Raw genomic sequence first — 18,787 nt, forward strand, 5'->3', positions numbered from 1 at the left:
ACTGTGAAATGACCCTTATGGGCCTCTCTCATCACTTCCTCCGCCAACTGCCTAGGTACAACAACACGACCCTGATATAATAGTATACCCTCATCATTGCAGGATACACCACTCTGACCTTTTAGTCGTTTTGCACTTTCATTTTGCAGCTGAGCTTCTTTAATTCTGGTCATCAGTTCATTCTCAATGCTTGTGATTTCAAAGCCACAAATTTTACATGGAAAGATTTTAGATAATTGAATATCTCTGAACCTCTCAATTACATCATAATCTCTGATCATCATGCTTGATATACTCACGGATTTTCGGCTCAGTGCATCAGCTACAACATTAGCCTTGCCAGGATGATATTTCAATTCAAAATCATAGTCTTTTAGGAACTCGGTCCACCGTCGTTGTCTCATATTCAGCTCCTTCTGATCAAACAAGTATTTCAAACTCTTGTGATCGCTGAATATTGCAAATTGCATTCCATACAAGAAATGCCTCCACTGTTTCAACCCAAAAACAATTGCAGCAAGCTCAAGGTCATGGGTTGGATAGTTTTCTTCATGCGGTTTCAATTGCCTCGATGCATAAGCTACCACCCGCCTATCTTGCATCAGCACACATCCCAATCCCTTCTTGGAAGCATCGCTGTATAGCTCAAATTCACCTTCCGGATCAGGAAGTACTAACACTGGAGTGGTCGTCAATTTCTCCTTAAGGCTCTGGAAGCATTCTTCATATTCCTGAGTCCAAATAAATGGAGTATCCTTCCGGGTCAAACGGGTCAATGGCAACACCATGGCTGAAAATTCTTTAATGAATCTCCGGTAATAACCAGCCAAACCCAGAAAACTCCTTATTTCTGTTACAGTCTTGGGTCTCTCCCAATCAACAACTGCTTCTATCTTGCTAGGATCAACCGCCACTCCATCAGCAGAGATAACGTGACCCAAAAATTGCACTTGAGAAAGCCAAAATTCACATTTAGAAGGCTTTGCATATAACTGTTTCTCTCTGAGAATTTGCAACACAGTTCTCAAGTGACCTTCATGCTCCTCCTTATTCTTGGAATATATCAGGATATCATCAATAAACACAATCACGAATTGATCCAGAAACGGCTTAAATATGCGATTCATGTAATCCATAAACACCACAGGAGCATTAGTGAGTCCAAATGGAATTACTTGATACTCATAATGTCCATATCTAGATCGGAAGGCAGTCTTCGGAATATCTTCCTGCCTAATTCGGATTTGATGATAACCCGACCTCAAATCAATCTTTGAGAAAACACAAGCACCCCTCAACTGATCAAGCAAATCGTCTATGCGAGGGAGAGGATACTTGTTCTTAATGGTAACCTTATTCAACTGACGGTAATCAGTGCACAATCTCATGCTACCGTCCTTCTTCTTAACAAATATGACTGGTACTCCCCACGGGGACACACTTGGCCGGATAAACTGCTTAGCCGAAAGCTCTTCAATATGCTTCTTTAACTCGGCTAATTCCGGTGGTGACATCCTATACGGAGCCAGAGAGATAGGCCCCACACCAGGCAACAGATCAATCGTGAACTCAATCTCTCTATGAGGCGGAAGTTGTGGAATTTCATCTGGAAACACATCCACAAACTCCCTCACCACGGAAATAGTGCCAATCTCCTCATGACTTCCGCCTACTAAACCCCCCACAAAGACATATCCCAATGCCCCGGCCCTCAAAGCCTTTCTAACCTGCAACACAGATAGATATGGGGAAGAACTAGTAGCAGAATCATCAGCATCAAGCACAATCCTTTTACCACAGCAGTCTATCATAGCACAGTTCTTTGACAACCAGTCCATACCCAAGATAACTTGAAGGCTGATCATAGGTAAACAAATAAAATCCAGCACGTAATCTCGGCCTTCATATTTGAACTCAACATCTTTACACAACACGGATGTATAACACTCCTCTCCAGTAGCAGTAACCACTTTCATTGGAGGGCGAATGTCATACATTTGCAAATTTAGCCCAACGGCCATAAAGTCAGACATACAAGAGTGTGTAGCTCCTGAATCAAACAACATTTCAACATCCATATTATCAATGTAAATTGTACCTTTCACTAGATTCGGAGCCTTCTCCGATTGTTGACGGTCCATGGTATATACTCTACCAGCCGTCTGAGACTCTAGCATAGGTGGAACAACAGAGACCGGAACAGCAGTAGCTTGAACTGCCATAGTCCTTGCTTCGTTCTGAGGACATTGCCTGGAGTAGTGACCGGATCTTCAACATTTAAAACAAATCACCTCACCGGTAGCACATGGACCTCTATGCTCCTTGCCACATCCCTTGCACTTGGGAGGAGGTCCTCTATCAACAAAATTCTTCTGAGTACCGGGTTTTTTGAACAAGTCAAAGGGCCTATTCACCTTTAGCTTCTTGCCTTGCATTTTTCTGTTCTTCCAATAACCTGAGCCCGTTGCTTTATTGGAACTAGGTGTCTGGGCCTCAGAAGGCTTATTGGTTTATGACACCTTATACACTTCTTCCACCTTTCTACACTGGTTTACAAACCGACTGAACTCTCGGATGTCACAATTTGACATCTTCCGAGACATCTTCTCATTAAGACCCCATTGGAACTTGGAGGTCATTTCAGCCGGAGTGGGCAAGGCTCGCCCATAGTTGGCGTATTTCACCAACTCATTGAATTTTGAGAAGTATTGGTCAATAGACATCGACCCTTGCTTGAGATCGTTGTACTCATTCTGCTTTTGTTCCCTAGCCTCTCTAGGGAAATAGTTATCCAAGAACAATGTCTCGAACAACCGCCATGTGATCTCCCGACCTTCAGCTTCTAATGGCTGCACGGTATTTGTCCACCAATCTTCTGCTTCCTCTTCCAGCATATAAACAGAGTAAGCCAACTTCATTGCGTCAGGGCATCTCATCACCCTGAATACTTTCTCCATCGCTTGGAGCCATTTCGCAGCCGCCATTGGCTCATAACCTCCCTTAAAAGAAGGAGGTTTGTGTTTTCGGAAAGCCATCAATCTCCTTTCCTCCATTTCATGATCACCGACATTTTCAACTCGAGGTTGACGAACCTCAGTGTGATGACTCCGACTTCCAGAGTGGTGACTACCCTCACCTTCATTGTTACCCACTACACCCTCTTCTTGTGAAGGAGGTGGAGAAGGCGTAGAAGTGTGAGGAGGAGGAGTGGGTTGCCGGTTCACGGGCCTAGGACCCCTCAACGTCCTCAACTCGGTCATCATTGCGGCCATGGCAGTCCGCGAGTCTTCATTTGTTTTCATTAGATTCTCATTGGCTTGCCTGCTAGCAGGCAACTCCCTCTGAACGGCTGCAAGAGCTTCAGCCACGAGATCAGGCTGTACGCCCGTTGCCCCACGGCCACTTCTAGGCCTCACAAGAGCAGCCAAAACAGGTTCTGGCTGAGCATTGGTGTTTGATGGTCCGGGGTTGTTTTGGTGCCTCGTCATGTCACTACACATGTTACACAAAGAAGTGAGTTGATCAGGCCCACACTTAGTGATCACAAATCAATAATCATACAGAGTACTAAAACAACTATAAAGCATCAAACACTAAGCATACTCAACAATAGCTAACAGTTATTCCCGACGAAACTGCTCTGATACCATAAAATGTAACACCCCGTTCTAGAACCGGTTTGTTAACATCGCATTATGATATTAAGCGCAGTTACAATCACATGGGTTCAATTAAAATCCGGATAAATTTTTCATTTTAAAACATACCGAACTTATAATACCCAATTTCGTGATCATAACCATATTACCTTGCGGAAACAGATAAATTAAACTTAACATCATGTTCATTTTCCATTTTTAAACCATTAATTTACTTCTTATTTATTTCACAACTTCTACTATATTGTAGGTTTCTTCATTAGCTATGCGTGGCTTCAAACCGCGCTCAAATCGGAGCACTGTAGCCCAAGTTAGGACAATTTGAAGCAACACAAGAGAGTGTTGGTCACAGGCCCCGCGCGCTTCAGCGCCCTACCGGGCGCTCAAGCGCGCGCTATCGGGCGCTAAAGCCTCCATCTGGGCGCTTAAGCGCACAGAGGCAGGAAACATCAGGTATTTCAGTGTGAATGGGCGCCTAAGCGCGCATCAGGGCGCTCAAGCGCGCTATCCTGGGCGCTTAAGCTCCCATTGGAACGTTTTAGCGCGCAGAGACAGAAGCATCTCCTCCTTCAGTGGCTAAGGGCGCTTAAGCGCGGACCACGGCGCTCAAGCGCGCAACCCTGGGCACTAAAACACGAGGGGGCAGTAAGCCTCCCTACTTTCTGCAGCAAAGGGCGCTTAAGCGCACGCCAGGGCGCTCCAGCGCGCAATCCTGGGCGCTTAAGCCCCCACTTGGGCGCTCCAGCGTGAGGAGGAAGAATGCATTGGCACTCGCAGGGGCAGCAGGGCGCTTGGGCGCGCTCCTGGGCGCTTAAGCGCGCTGCCAGGGAATTCCAATTCCCACTTTTCTCAAGTCCAAGCCTAGGGGAAGATGCATCCCCATTACAAACCCCAATTGTCCATGCCCCAAAACTAAATCCTTGCACTCATCCAACCTCTCCTCATGAGATTTAGCTAGAATTTGGGCAGCATGACCTTTGTTTTCTCATCGTTTACCAATTTAAACAAAGGGTACCTAATTGATTTTCAGCCCAACCAATTCAACAACTCAATACCTAACAAGCATGCATATATTGAATTTCAAGTAGGCATAATTTACATTACATATCCTTTACAAATCATAGAACTTGGCTTACAAAACACTATGATCATTCCCTTGGCTCCCATCAACAAAAGGTGTAACCAAAGGCATGAGCATAGGCTAAGTTCATCCAATGAATCAAGATATACAAATGACCATAGGCTTTCAAAATAAAATCCTATACATGTCAACTACAAAAGGCATGCATAAACTCAAAAGAAATGCCACATTTCATGCATAATCCAGATATGGCCACTTGCCACCAGAGGCTTCTGCAGCATCCTTACCTGAAAGGGGGTCCCCACAACACGGGGTGAGATATACAAATATATCCAGTAAACCAGGGGTCCTTGGAGCATCTCTCCACCCCACAGTTCCATATCAGTGTAATAGCAATAACGATAATAATGCAGTAAATACATATCTATGCAAAGTGCAATACATCTCCAGGAGAAATCCCTCGAGCTCTCAAGCTGTCCTAAGGAAACTCAGATGCAAATAGTCCTACTGGCCAGCTAACTACCAAGTATGATTTACGCATCGTCATGCAACATACCAACATAGGGAAACACCATCCTATGCCACACCAAATGCATACACATACGTATAACAAAGCATTACACTATTTTATTGCATTTATATACACAATCACAACCTCTACCCTTTCAGGGCTTGGTAGAACAGTCAAGGGAATTACACCCAAGGTCCGAAGGCTTACCTCAATGCTTCAGTCGACCTTTATTCTTCACCAATGTCAACAATACCCTACTACAAAACCAACACCTACACATGGTGTAATGCAATCAACACATTGCATCCAAGAGTATTTCACAATCAACCATCAACTACTCAATTCAAAACACAACACAAGTATGAGCTTACCAATTCCAATGAGCTACTCAAGCTCCATAGCTTGCTCAAGAGGTTGATCACTCACGGTCGGTCCAAATGTCTCAATCCTAGACATCACAAGGACACAATCAATCATTCAACTCACTAATTGTTCAACATGCTAGAATACTAACCAATCCAAGCATGAACTTTCCAATATTATGAACAATTATCAAATGACTATCTAGGCTCATTTCCACCGATTAAATGCCATTCCTAGCACTTCTTATAACATGCACTAAATCTCATTCTCCCTAGAACATAGCAAATTCAACTACATTTCATCAAAATCCCAATTTACTATTCATAAACCCTAACTCATGCAAAAATATAGGGATTTAGTGTGCAAAGTAGTGGAAACTTACCACCAATGACCACACAACGATGCAATGAGCGTTCCCCAAGCTTCAATGGAGAGAATCACCCCAAAACCCCAACTCTCACCAAAAGGGGCGAATTTTGGAGGGTTGATTTCTCTCTCCACAATGCTCCCCACTCAAAACAAAGCTAGGATTATGAAAGAGGACGAGATTCTAAGCGATTTAGGCTTTTGAATCACCCAAAACGGTCAAGGTTTGATCTCTCTCTCTCTTCCTCCCTTCCTTCTCCCTCATTTCTCCTTCTTCTTCTTCTCTCAGTTTCTGGCTCGACGGGGAATGGGGGGAAAATGGGTTCTTTTAGTAGCTTAAGTCACTTAACATAGGTTAAGTGGCTTTAAGCGGGTATTGGTTCGTCTATCTATTCAACTCCAATAATTACCAAACTTTACCCAAAAGTCTGGAATATTATTCTAGGAATATTACTATTTTTATTTTTATAATTTGGGTACTTTCACCAGTACCCATTTATACCCCTTAATTTTCACTGAGTACACTTTTTAACTCCAAAGTGACTCAGATTCATTTAATTAAGCCTTATACTTAATTTTACTCACTAAAACATGTTTAATTAATTAATTACACTTGATTTACTAATTAATTAAGATGGGCTATTATAGTTGACTCCAACAGGTACTGGGTACAGGACCTTCAAGTGAACAAGGTGGTCCCTTATTCCTAAGGCAACCAGCAGCGTTGTTTCCACAACACTACCTTCCCCCTCTGGTTAAGCTATCTGAGATTCCTCCCTTATGGAAGTTCCTTTCCCAGTATGTGTTCAATTTCAATTGATACACAATGAATATAGCTTACTTAACTAGAGAAATAGAAAAGCTTAAATACAAAAGTTTTGAGAATAAGTCTTTAAGAACTTTGCAGTTTTTCCGTTCCACGGATAGTTTAGCCCATGGCTACTAGCTTAAACATAATTATTCCAAACTGAAGTTCCATAGACCCGAGATTCAGTTCAGAGATAACGAATGAAAAGGAGAGAAATAACACTTGTATTTAAATGAAAATAACTTGATTACAACACAATAAAAAGTGGAGAATATGGTTGCTGCTCGTGAGGAGTCTCAAGTGGGTGATACAGAATGAAGAAGAAGTGTTGTCACTTAACTAAAGTTAAAACTATACAAAATACAAAGAAAACTATAAAATAAATTAAGTGATCTCTTCTTAAGGAATTCGATTCTTTTCTTCGTGCTGGAACGTCCTATTTATAGGCAGAAGAGTGAAGGGCAAAGTGGATAATTCTCTTGGAGTTGTTTTCTTGACTGCATGGAAGGGGCAGTGTGAACAGTTCTTTGAGGGGCGCAAGTGGCTGGATGGGACAATTATTGTTGAGATTTGTCTATCCTTCTGATCATCCCCATGCCTTACTCTCCTCTTTAACCAATAGGAACCGTTTATTCTCTACTGCGCACGTTTCCTCTTGCTTTATGGAAACTTTTTTCCAACGTTTCCTGCAAAGTGGTCAGAAATATTAAATGAGTGGAGCAGGTGTATTTAATGTTCCAAATTTGTTCTCCTTTTTATATATTTTCCAAAGACTTACGTCACCATCCGTTCCCCATTGTGTTTTTGTCAAAAAGATATTAAACATGTGCTTTTAGTGCTAAAGTTGCTCATCAGGTGAGGGAACGGATGACATTTTGCCATCAAAATGGGCTTAGATGGGAACGAATTTTCGTCCTATCAGTACCTGAACCTGAAAATGTACCTCAATCGTGAGGTGAGATCTCTAAAAAGAAATCTCAGTAAGACAAGGGGTCCTCCAAGACTCTTCCGCCCCAAGCTCACTTACAAGTTTAAATATAAGTTCGAAAATAGTAATTACAATGCATGTTCATGTTAAGGCATTTAAATCATGACAACATATTTCTTGCTAAACGAGCCAAGTACTATAACTCATTAATCATGTGATGTATGCAAATGCGGTTCGACTGGCTAGGGAACAGGATAGGGTTTATGCACGTCTGCGACCTATCTAAACATAAGGGTCACAACCTTATGCCTTACACGTCAGGGTCGCAGCCTGATCATGTAAGTAATCAACATCACATCCATACATTACAGTAGTAGTTAAATCAACATATCTCAGGCATATATCAATGCATAATTCATCTTTCATAAAAGCAAACATGCATATAAACCACCCTCCCATGGAGGTTGGTGGAACAAGCAGCAGATCAATCCGAGGACACGAGTGCTTACCTCTCAAGCTATCAATCTCAAGTCAAGGTCCACAACCATCCAAAGTCCACAAACAACTCAATCACAATTTGTTTAGACCAGCTATCATATCTACATTAATAATCTAATCATTTATGACATAACGAAAACATTTCCTTTTACGTTTCATGCCATTGGACTTCTCCCAAAGCCATAAGTCTTTAATCTAAGTGATTCTAACTTAGTTTAATTATTACAGAGTTTAAACTTCACCAATCATGGGTCCACAAACCCAAAATCCTATTATGTACAAACAGAATAGTGACTAACACAAAAATTCACAGAATATTCGGATATTTGTCGGGGCCATATCCGGATATCCATATCCGGATATCATATCCCGATATTTCGCGACAGAATGCAGTTTTTGCATTTCTTGAAGATATCATTTAAAGGTTCATCTTTTAGCATTATTACACGACCAAACATGCATTTTTAGACACCTTAAGGTCAGTGATGGTGTTGGTTATCTACTCATCTCATTTTACATGCCAAGACTCGACTTTAAACATAGAAAACGCATGACAAGTGATGGTGCTTACCTCCCAAGCTTAAAACAGCAAGCATAAATGCTCTTGAAGCTCCCACACCAGCCACAAGGTTCAAACTTCAAGGTCCACGAAAAAGGCGCACAAAGCTTGGTTCTTTCTTCACAAAGATCACCACTTAGAGCTCCAACAACCAAAAGAATGGCTCCCACACCAATCAACTCAGAGGCAGCACCCCAAGCCTCCACAATAGCACCCACAACTCAGCAAAGGTCGACCTTCACCCTCTCAAGTCACTCTACTAAGTGTTTACAATGATTAAAAGAGAAGAATCAATGGAAATTGTGGTCTTTTGATGGTTTTCAAGAAAGGATAAGGTGGTGGCAAGTGAGGGAGCTCAAAATAAGAAATGGAGGCACGTAGGAAGCTGAGTATCAGGCTAGGGTTATGTGCCCCTTACTATTTATACCTCGCTTAAGTTTAAACCCATTGTATTAGCATTAATAGCTACACTTATCATTTTAATCTCAAACTGTGGATTCTGAACCTAGCCATTTTTCTAGAATTTATCATATTTTTATTATATTTTTCGCAGTACTTTGCCGGTACGCGCTTTTACGTAGCCAGTATCAGTCCTGACGCCAGTTCTCATTATTTCGACACCAAACTTGGTACACTTGACCTGCATATTATTCTATTAACATATACATATTTTTTATAATTTTCCGGGATACTTCATCGGTACGCACTTATACCGTGAGGCAGAACCGGTATCTGCACTTTTCGTCAGAAAAACGACTTTCAACATTATTAATCACTTACTATAATTATTTAAGCTCTCTCATAATTATTCAAAGTCAATTATGAAATTTATCTTTTAACTCATAATTAAATTAATTAAATTCCTAATTTAACGTTGCAGGTTCTTACAGGTGGCAGAGGCCGAGCAGTTATGGGTGTGGTGATTGATGATAGGGTTAATTTTGTCTTAAAATTAATAAATATGTTTAATTGATTCAATTCTATAGTATCGGTAATTATTTTAATTAAAAGTACAAGGTGACTTTTTGAAAAAGCACCTAAGTATATGGTGGTATAATGTAATTTGCCCTAAATTTTATGATACACATGAGAGTATTATATATATATATATATATATATATATATATATATATATATTATTTATTAATTCAATATTAGTATTTTTTTTGTATTACATTCTACCCGTTTTAAAACAAGTTTCGTCCTCGAAACTTAATAGTTTGTGCCCCCACAAAAAAATTAGCAAGCAAATAAAAGTCATGCATAATCAAGTAAATAAGACAACATAAGATACTATAAATTTAAGACAATACAATTTATATATATATACATATATATTTATTTATTTATATTAATAAATTATTGACTCTAACCCTTTAAAAAAAATTCGACCTCGAAATATCTTCTTTAAATAAATAGGAATTTTTATCGCATATATCATCCTTCATTTACTAGGAATTTTTTTTTGACCAATTCAAAGACAATTTAAAAAAATCTTAAATTTGAGAATTCCCTCCAGCTTGTCACGTGTCCTCAATGACACCAGAAAGGACAAATAATTTAGGAGTTACACCAAATTTGTAAACATTTTACCCAATTGTAGTAATTTAGTCAATTCCCGCTCCTCTTTACTATCTTTTTTTTTTTTTTTTATAACATTCCTCTTTACTATCTTTGTCACTCAATATTAATGACACGTTTTTTCCCTTTCTCCGTTTCTCTTTGCTTTAGTTATAAAATAATCACTTCTCGTCTCAAATTCTCAGGTAAGGAAGGCGAGGTACTCTTGCAGAAAGAGAGAGAGAGAGAGAGAGAGAGTGGTGGTGAATACCATTGATGGAGTTTGCGAAGAATCTGAAGCTGCCCCTCTCCGATGATCCAAAACAGAGTGAAGAGAGACAACAGAAAGTTTCAACCATGACAAGAAAAGGAGTCTACGCTGCTCTATCTTATATGGCCTCGTCGGGTTCGTTTTTACTTCTTTAACAACATGATATTCTTTGTTATATGGATCATATATTCTATATAGCTTTTGTTTTTCTTCTAAGTATGTTATTAACATCGTTTGGTAGTTCCCTCACTCTACTATGATTAAACTTAATTTTTTTAGTACAAACTTGATTTAATTTATATCTAAGTTATATATATATATATATGATTTTAATGTTTGAATATAGATAAGTTTTCTATATTTACTTCCAAAACAATGTCGTTTTGAGTTGAAAAATTAAAAAATTATAATGAAAAAGACTATTATAACTCTGGAATAAATTATAATTACAAAAATATCTTGATTTGCACCCAAAACGACATTGTTTTAGGTTCAATGTAGAAAACTTATTTACATTTGACTCTTGCAGAAAAAATAAATCTTATATATACATGTTTTTCTTTTCTTTTCCTTTTTTATACTGGCTGGACGTGTCTGAGATGGTTTGATTTCGAATAGGCAGGAAATGAAAATGATTAAGAATTTGATAAATCATTTTTGTCACTCCCAAAAGGTTAACATTTTTGAAAATATAAGATTTTTCTGTTAGTCCAAAGTTATATGCGACTATGTCAGTTATCTGGCTCTGAAGATTATTTGAGTATAAAAAAGGGAATGAAATGTCAGGGAAAGTATACTCAGTACTCATGTCTGACACTTTCTGATACTCTCTGATACTCAAACACTTTCGGACACCCCAGCACACGTTGTAGAAACTCAAAAAAAAGGTTCAAAGGTTGCATTGTGTTGCGTTTTTAGTTCTAACTATTATATTCGTTGGATTATCATTACCATTTTATTGAATTTAATTTAAATATTTGTGATATCTTATGTTTCTTTATAAAATTAATGAGTATTATAAATTTAGCTTTATTTTTTTTTGTTAAATTATTGAATATTAAATATAATATGCATAACTTAAATTAAAAATATTATTTAATATCAAAGTGTGTCTTAATATATCAAAATTTAATATTTTTTAAAATTATTGTGTCAAAATATCATATCGTATCATGTCCTATGTCAGTATCGGTGCTACATAGAGAATTCTGATTTTACATCTTCAGCTCCCTGGATGAAAGACATTTGTTTGAATTCTGCCAGAGAATGTCATATTGTTTTAGTGCATGATCTGCAAAGATCAGGGTGAAATGAATAAAATAATTCAAACTAGACAGGGAGCTGGGGACCATCTGTGGAATATTTGAGGATTGGCATGAAGGACCCTTGCCACTTTTTTTTTTTTTTTTTTTTTAATAAACAGTTGAGAATTTGTCTGCTTTTGGATGTGATCATTTAATTGTTATGAACTTGAGAGAAAAAGTTAACAGTGCCAAGATTGAAGTCAGCATCAAGGGTACGAGTGCTCCATCAATTAAAATTTACAATTGTCAACTTCAGAAATACCAAAATCAGTCCCCTAGCTTTATTGAAAATTAGTTAAATGGTAGTTTTTTGGTCCAGAACTTGATTGGATTATGATTTTTAAGTTTTTGGTTCTCCCTAGGATTCAGTAGTTCATTTTGCTTCCGTCCTTCCCCTTGTGGGACCAAACTTTCGGTACAACAAATATATCTACATTTGGTACACCTTGACTAAATGAAGGAAGATTTTGGAATACGGAGAAAAATATAAAAAAAAAAGTAAAAGTTAAAATAAGAAAAAATTTAATCCATTTTAATAAATTGTGTACCAAATTCGGTATATCTATATTAAAAATTTTCCCCCTATTTGGAATTTTTTTTTCATTTATATTTCCATCTATATCCCTAAAAGTTTTTCGTTTTTTAAAACTGAACCACCCAAAATAAGTGCTGCCCGTCCACTTTAAATATTTCCTTCTTTTTTTTTTGTATAAATCTTTAAATATTTCCTTATTATTGCTGCGCGTGCATATAATAAGGGTAAGTGACTGTGCCTTAGTTTTAGGCTAATAGGGACGGGTCGATACACAGTGCCATGGCGCAGAGACTCCATGTGCCCTAGTTACGGATGAAGATATCTTAAAATGTACCAATCCAAAAAAAATAAAATTTAAAAATCTTAAAATGTGATAATAAAGCGATAAATTTTTCATGTAGTACGAGAAAAGTTTTCTCATGTCAAGAGTCAAATAAAGTGAGTCCTACAAATTTTTAGAAAAAAGAAAAAGAAAAAAAAGCACATTTTTTCGAGAAAAAGTGACATGAAAAATTCATCTTATGTAACATAAGAATATGATTTCCCTGAATATATTTATTGAATGAGATGTTGTTTATTGAATGAGATGTTGTAAGATGGGTAGAAAGCACTGACCGACATACTCGGAGTGTAACGTTATAGTGTAGGGACGATTGCAACACTAAAGCAATTTTTTATACAGTTGGTGGGTAGGGAGTTCTAGCGTATGTTATTAAAATCGAATGGGTCATTTGATTTGGCTGGAATATTGAGTTAATGGTTCATTAATTAAATTGCATAATCCAAATAAATATATATAAATTTTTTATTTTAAACTTAAATTTTTTTTGGTAATTTTTATATTATCTTCAAAATGTATAATTATGTCTATTTAAAATTATGTCTAGCAACAAATATAATGATATATTTACGAAATAAAGCCTTGGCATGAAAAATAATAATATCATCTGGCAATTAGACGGAGATTAAATGTTGTGATATCTTTTGGTTAGGGGGTGAGAGAATGTAGTAGAGACCACTTTGCTAGTTGGAAAGCTTCTTGTCCATCCAAAAAGGAGGGGGTTGAATTTTCGCAGCCAAATTCTTTGGCTTTTTACTTTCTTGTCTGCTTTATGCATGGCATCAAGTTATCTCTTGGATTATCTTCTTTCATATCTCGTCCTTGCCTTCGTACTAGATGTTGTGAATCCCGCATGGAAAAGGATCTATCAAGTCATAGGATGCAAAAACGTTTGGATCCCGGTCTTTGATGAGATAAAAACTCAAGTGATTATCACAAATACAAATAAACAAAAACTGATGCGGTAAGTTACTTTGTCACAATCAAACTCGCAATTCGAATGATAAGACCTTAAAGAAGTAATAGCTAGCCAACAAACCTAGTTTGATTAATAACACAAAGAAGAGAAAGCCTCTCCAAATTTCATTGGGTAATAAAATTGATTCATTTTTGTTGCCGAACAAAGAGAATTAGAACGAAAAAGGAGAAGAACACAACCATTGACGCCGAGAGCAGGGCCAAAAAGAGGCAGAGGTGAATAAAGCGCTGCCATGGATGGGCAGGTTGCCTTAATTCTGGTGGTTGGTATGTAACATTGCTCTTTCAGGTCTTTTACTAAAGACTGATCGCTACAGCTTCTACTGCAGAAAGGTTGCTCATTTTGAATTTTATACTGATTATTGTTTTCAGGGTGGCATTGCCTTCTCTGGTTTTTTTTTTTTTTTTTTTTTTTTTTTTTAAATGTAGCGATACTATAAATGAACAGACGTAGTTATTCATCATTATTTTCTTTATGTGCCCAGTTTGCTTTTGCTGTTTAGATATCTTAATTAATCGATTAATTGTTCGAGTAAGATGATGTGTCATTGTAACAATTTATTGCAATGATTGATTCTTCTACAGTTCTCTTGGTCATATTCAATAAAGCAGCGCTCTCTTCTTACAATTTTCCATTTGCAAATGTCATCACTCTTACTCAGGTTGTTCATTTTTCAAGATGGTTTGTGACTATCCTTACGCTAATGCTTGTGGTCTTACTTTAATTTCTTAGCGCTCAACCTTAGTTTGTTGCATTTTGTTATTAACTTCCATACCACATATGAGCCACAGCACTTAATTCTCTTTCTGCTTTGTCACTGGTTGATACGCATTCCATCACTAACCAGATGTTTGCCGTTAATATTACTTTCTTATAATTAGTTCATTTTTTTTAAATGCTGAAATGTTATATGTCATGTTGGTTTCAGATGGTGTGTGGATTTATTATTCTCTATGTGATGAAATCCCTAAAGATAATTTCTTTCACAACTGGTGAACCGCAGAGCAATTCTAACAACCTAGCATTATTTGTGTCCTTTAGGACATTAGCCCGCACCTTTCCTCTTGCATTAACATATTTGCTATATATGGTAAGTATTTATAAACATCGACGGTCTTTTTCCTGGACAAGGACATAATTTTCTCTAACAATCGCTATGGATGTTCCGGTGAAAGGTAGTGACCATGGAAGCTGTGCGCGGCATAAATATTCCCATGTACACCACCCTCAGGCGAACTGCTGTGGCCTTCACAATGATTGTGGAGTATTTCCTATCAGGACAAAGACATTCAAGTTTTGTTATTGGAAGGTATACACCACTCCCACTATTCTTCCATCGAATCCATCTAGTGGTTGTACTTAGATCATTCTTGATAGTGAAACCAGGGAAAATGGTTTTCGGTTTTATTTGTTCCATGCATGTTCCGATTTATGCATGTTATTATAAATTAAGTGGTTAATTTGCTGAAGGAGATGAACTCTATGTTCATGACGTGAACATTGTTATGTATTTGAGCAAAGTGGCCGAGTTGTGGCCTTTAACTCTTATCATTTTGTTGGAGTATTCAAGTATGATGAGTCACACGTTCGTCGATAATGAGCTATGTGAATTATATATGACTGGAGTGACCCATAAATTCAATGCCTTAAAGTTTGGGTTAAGATGTAGTGTTGGAACCACTTACTAAGCTTGAACACAAATATCTGTGTGTCGGTCATACTTGATTATTGTTGTTTATTTTTATTTTTTTACATATATTTTATATTCTTGGGGGTGAATCTAAAGATGTAGATTTTATGTAACAATATATATAGGAGCAGTTCAGTTCTCTATCACCATTTAATTTTTGAGTGATTATTTTGCATTTCTATGTATGCCTAACGGATCAAGGTGTTTAGCAGTGTTGGGATAGTCATTATTGGTGCTTTTGTTGCTGGATCTCGGGACTTGGCATTTGATGCCTATTCCTATTCAGTTATTTTCGTAGAAAACATGTTTAAGGCAGTATACCTTGCTTCTGTTTCTCGTGTTGGTAAGATGTTCGTTATTCATTATTTCTCGTTGTCTCATTTATTTAGCTATATTAGGAGTTCTATCACTTAATTTGATATCTTTACAACTTCTTTTAGGTAGATCCACCGGCCTTAATGTTTTTGGTCTTATGTGGTGCAATGGTAAGATTTAGTGATCTTGAAGTGTTGTTTAATCTCCAATTTCATTTGTTCTGAACATAAAAATTGCAATCATCTTAACTGTCATTTCTATTTAGTGGTGATTTGTGCACCAATCTTGTTGCTCTGGTCCGTGCTCTCGGGAGATCTCCAAACAACACTGAACTTCCGTTACTTGTTCTACCCTGGATTTCAGGTGCTTATTGTTAGCAAATGTTCTGGTTAGAGCATTCATAGTGCGTGTTTGAAATCGTTTTTATGAGTTTTTTAGTAATCTGAATAAGTAAACTCGATTTCTACAATTGCGAAGAACATTATATTTTGCTTTTATTTCGATAGCTTTGCTCCTTCCTTTGTTTCAGCATTTATGTAATGTTGGCTGTTTATGTTATTAGTTGAATACTTCTTCCCAATTGTTGAAGAACTTCTTCCATGCACAAATTGAATCGTTCAACCTTTTTCTGGCACTTTCATCACAAACTTAAGCTATGACATCTCAAAAGTAGTGTAATTCGGCAAAATTGTTGTCTAATCTGAAAATATAAAGGGAAAAGTGTTTATCCTATTAAACGACACAACTTCACAAAGAGGTAGTGGGACCCACATCTTTATTTTTTTTTATCAACTCTCTTTCTTCCTTTATCTATCTCTTTCTCTCTCTTAAAATGACAGAATTTTACATCCTTTAAAATTTAAAATGACACACACTTTTCTCAAATATAAAAGCCAGTATTCCTTAAAAAATTTCAATCTAAAACCACACTGATACACCTTAATGTTTCAGACAATTTTATCTTGCAATGTTCAAGATGGTGCACAAAATATATATCCTTATGCACCTCCACACCGTGTTGTCTCGTTGAGTGCATCCACCGATATTTAAGAAATTCCATCGATATCATCTGGTACCAATCACCAAAATGCTGTGATGTATTTTCTTATTACTTACTATTTACAAGTTTGTAAACGGATTGTGTTAGGCATGTCCAGAATATTTCATATCATTGTTATTATATCTATCAATTGAAAGTTTGGAAGCATTACTTGATTTGCTGCATTTGAATCTTGTGCAGGTTGTGATGCTTCTTTCCTGCGTGTTGACTTTCTTTATGAACTACATTGTAGTTTTAAATACAACTATCAACTCGGCACTTACACAGGCAATCTGTGGTAATTTAAAGGTTAGTTATATAATGCCTGTTCATTTTATGATTTTTAATATTAACTGCCAAAAGATTTTGCTGACTGCATTAACCTTTAGTTTGCACATTAAAACCATATTGTTTTCCTTGCATGGGTGACATGTATAGTGGACAGAATTTGTTCTATAAATTACTCTTACATATAGCAATTTAGCTGTTAAAAATGAATTTGTCCCTAAATCTTATGATAGGTTCGCATATGTTTGACACTTTGGTGCTTCACAAGATTCCAAAAAAACAATGTTTACTGATCTTTAGTTACTATCCAGGATGTTTTCACTAGTGGGCTTGGTTGGTTTTTATTCGGAGGACTTCCATATGATTTGGTAAAGACAAATTCCTTTGGAGTCTTGAATTCTTGATTGGTGCCCCATTTCGCTGTATTCAATTATTAATTTATTTATTAATCTTTTGTCTTATGTTTTGTTCGCAGTTCAATGTTCTTGGTCAATCACTTGGCTTAATTGGGTCGTGTTTGTATGCCTATTGCAAGCTCCAAGGAATATGAAGATGACCTGTCATATTTTAATAATGGAGGTAGATCACTGCGCTGATTGGTTTGCAGGTTCCCTCTCCGAAGAGAATAGATTTAGAAACATCAAAACAATTAAAATTATTGCGTATTGTCCCTAAAAGTTTCTTATTTTTACTTAGTCAAAAGGAAAAGTCAATTTTCAAATTATCAACTCAGAAAATTTTTACAGTGTAAGAAATAGAGATTTGTTAAGGGATGTAATGATAAGGAATAATAATAATAATAATATTTAATATTTTAAAATTCGAAAAAACATTTAATATTTTTTGTAAGTAATTGAGATGAATAGGAAAAGCGTTAACAAAATTGTAAAGTGTATGAGGCTTGTAATCACCCTAATTATTGAGTTTTTTATGCAATATCGTGAGGATAGCATCCTAATTTTACTTAAGGGGGCATTTGGTTAACGGATTCGGTGGAGAAAGATGGGGAAATGAAAGCAAGGCATCTACATGGACCACGTTTGGTTGGAGTATCTGTGACACTATCCTACCTAAACGAGTTGTCTACATAACCAAAAAAGCATAGGCATCCAAGTCCATATTGCCGGCGAAAGTTGTCCCCTGGCAGTGTGGTATTGTCAAAAACCTGCTCAAATTGGTCACTGTACATCCTAACAAAAGACCAGCATACCCTCACTTTAAGCGCGCGAAGGGAAAATCTCCACCAAATCGACTTTGCAGAGTTATTAGACTTGTCACCTCCAAAAGAGCAAGACTTGCACAGATTGTTCTGGGAAACATGCAAGCGAATGGATGAGCGAAATAGTCTTGACCTTGTTCCTGGTCAGTGAGCACGAAGCTGAACAAACCGTGGGAGGTAACTCGGTGGAACATATTTATTTTTCGTCTGTGTTTTTGGTTGCTTTCCACACAAAGACTGCGTTTTTCCCTTGCATGTAGGTCCATCGCGTTTGTGGTTGGAGTAGAGGGTGGTGTCTTCAAGCATCGGTGTCCGACAGAGCCTATACTCTGCATTTGTTGTTTGCCGTCGACTACATCATCCACAGCCTCGCCGGTTAGTCTGTGTTTGGTAAGCATCTTCATTTGAGTAATTTATCATGTGCCCTTGCCTAGCTGCAAGGAATGATTTGTTCAGCTTACCTGTCATGGTTTT

The 18,787-nt window shown here is 37.4% G+C and overlaps 1 protein-coding gene across 1 annotated transcript; it reads left to right on the forward strand.

Moving 5' to 3' along the window:
* The first annotated feature begins 10,625 nt into the window (after nucleotides 1-10,625).
* LOC133304429 (UDP-N-acetylglucosamine transporter UGNT1-like) lies at nucleotides 10,626-18,378 on the forward strand. Its single transcript, XM_061504464.1, has 11 exons — nucleotides 10,626-10,739; nucleotides 14,347-14,423; nucleotides 14,691-14,852; nucleotides 14,938-15,071; nucleotides 15,665-15,795; nucleotides 15,893-15,937; nucleotides 16,033-16,130; nucleotides 17,008-17,115; nucleotides 17,406-17,462; nucleotides 17,570-17,673; nucleotides 18,097-18,378. The coding sequence occupies exons 1-10, from the start codon at nucleotides 10,691-10,693 to the stop codon at nucleotides 17,642-17,644; spliced, it is 936 nt and encodes a 311-aa protein (XP_061360448.1). The 5' UTR covers nucleotides 10,626-10,690; the 3' UTR covers nucleotides 17,645-17,673; nucleotides 18,097-18,378.
* The last annotated feature ends 409 nt before the right edge of the window (nucleotides 18,379-18,787 follow it).

Source organism: Gastrolobium bilobum, unplaced genomic scaffold, assembly GCF_033153095.1.
Source record: "Gastrolobium bilobum isolate Gb01-03AN ecotype WA unplaced genomic scaffold, APGP_CSIRO_Gbil_v1 utg4844, whole genome shotgun sequence".
Taxonomy (NCBI): Eukaryota; Viridiplantae; Streptophyta; class Magnoliopsida; order Fabales; family Fabaceae; genus Gastrolobium; species Gastrolobium bilobum.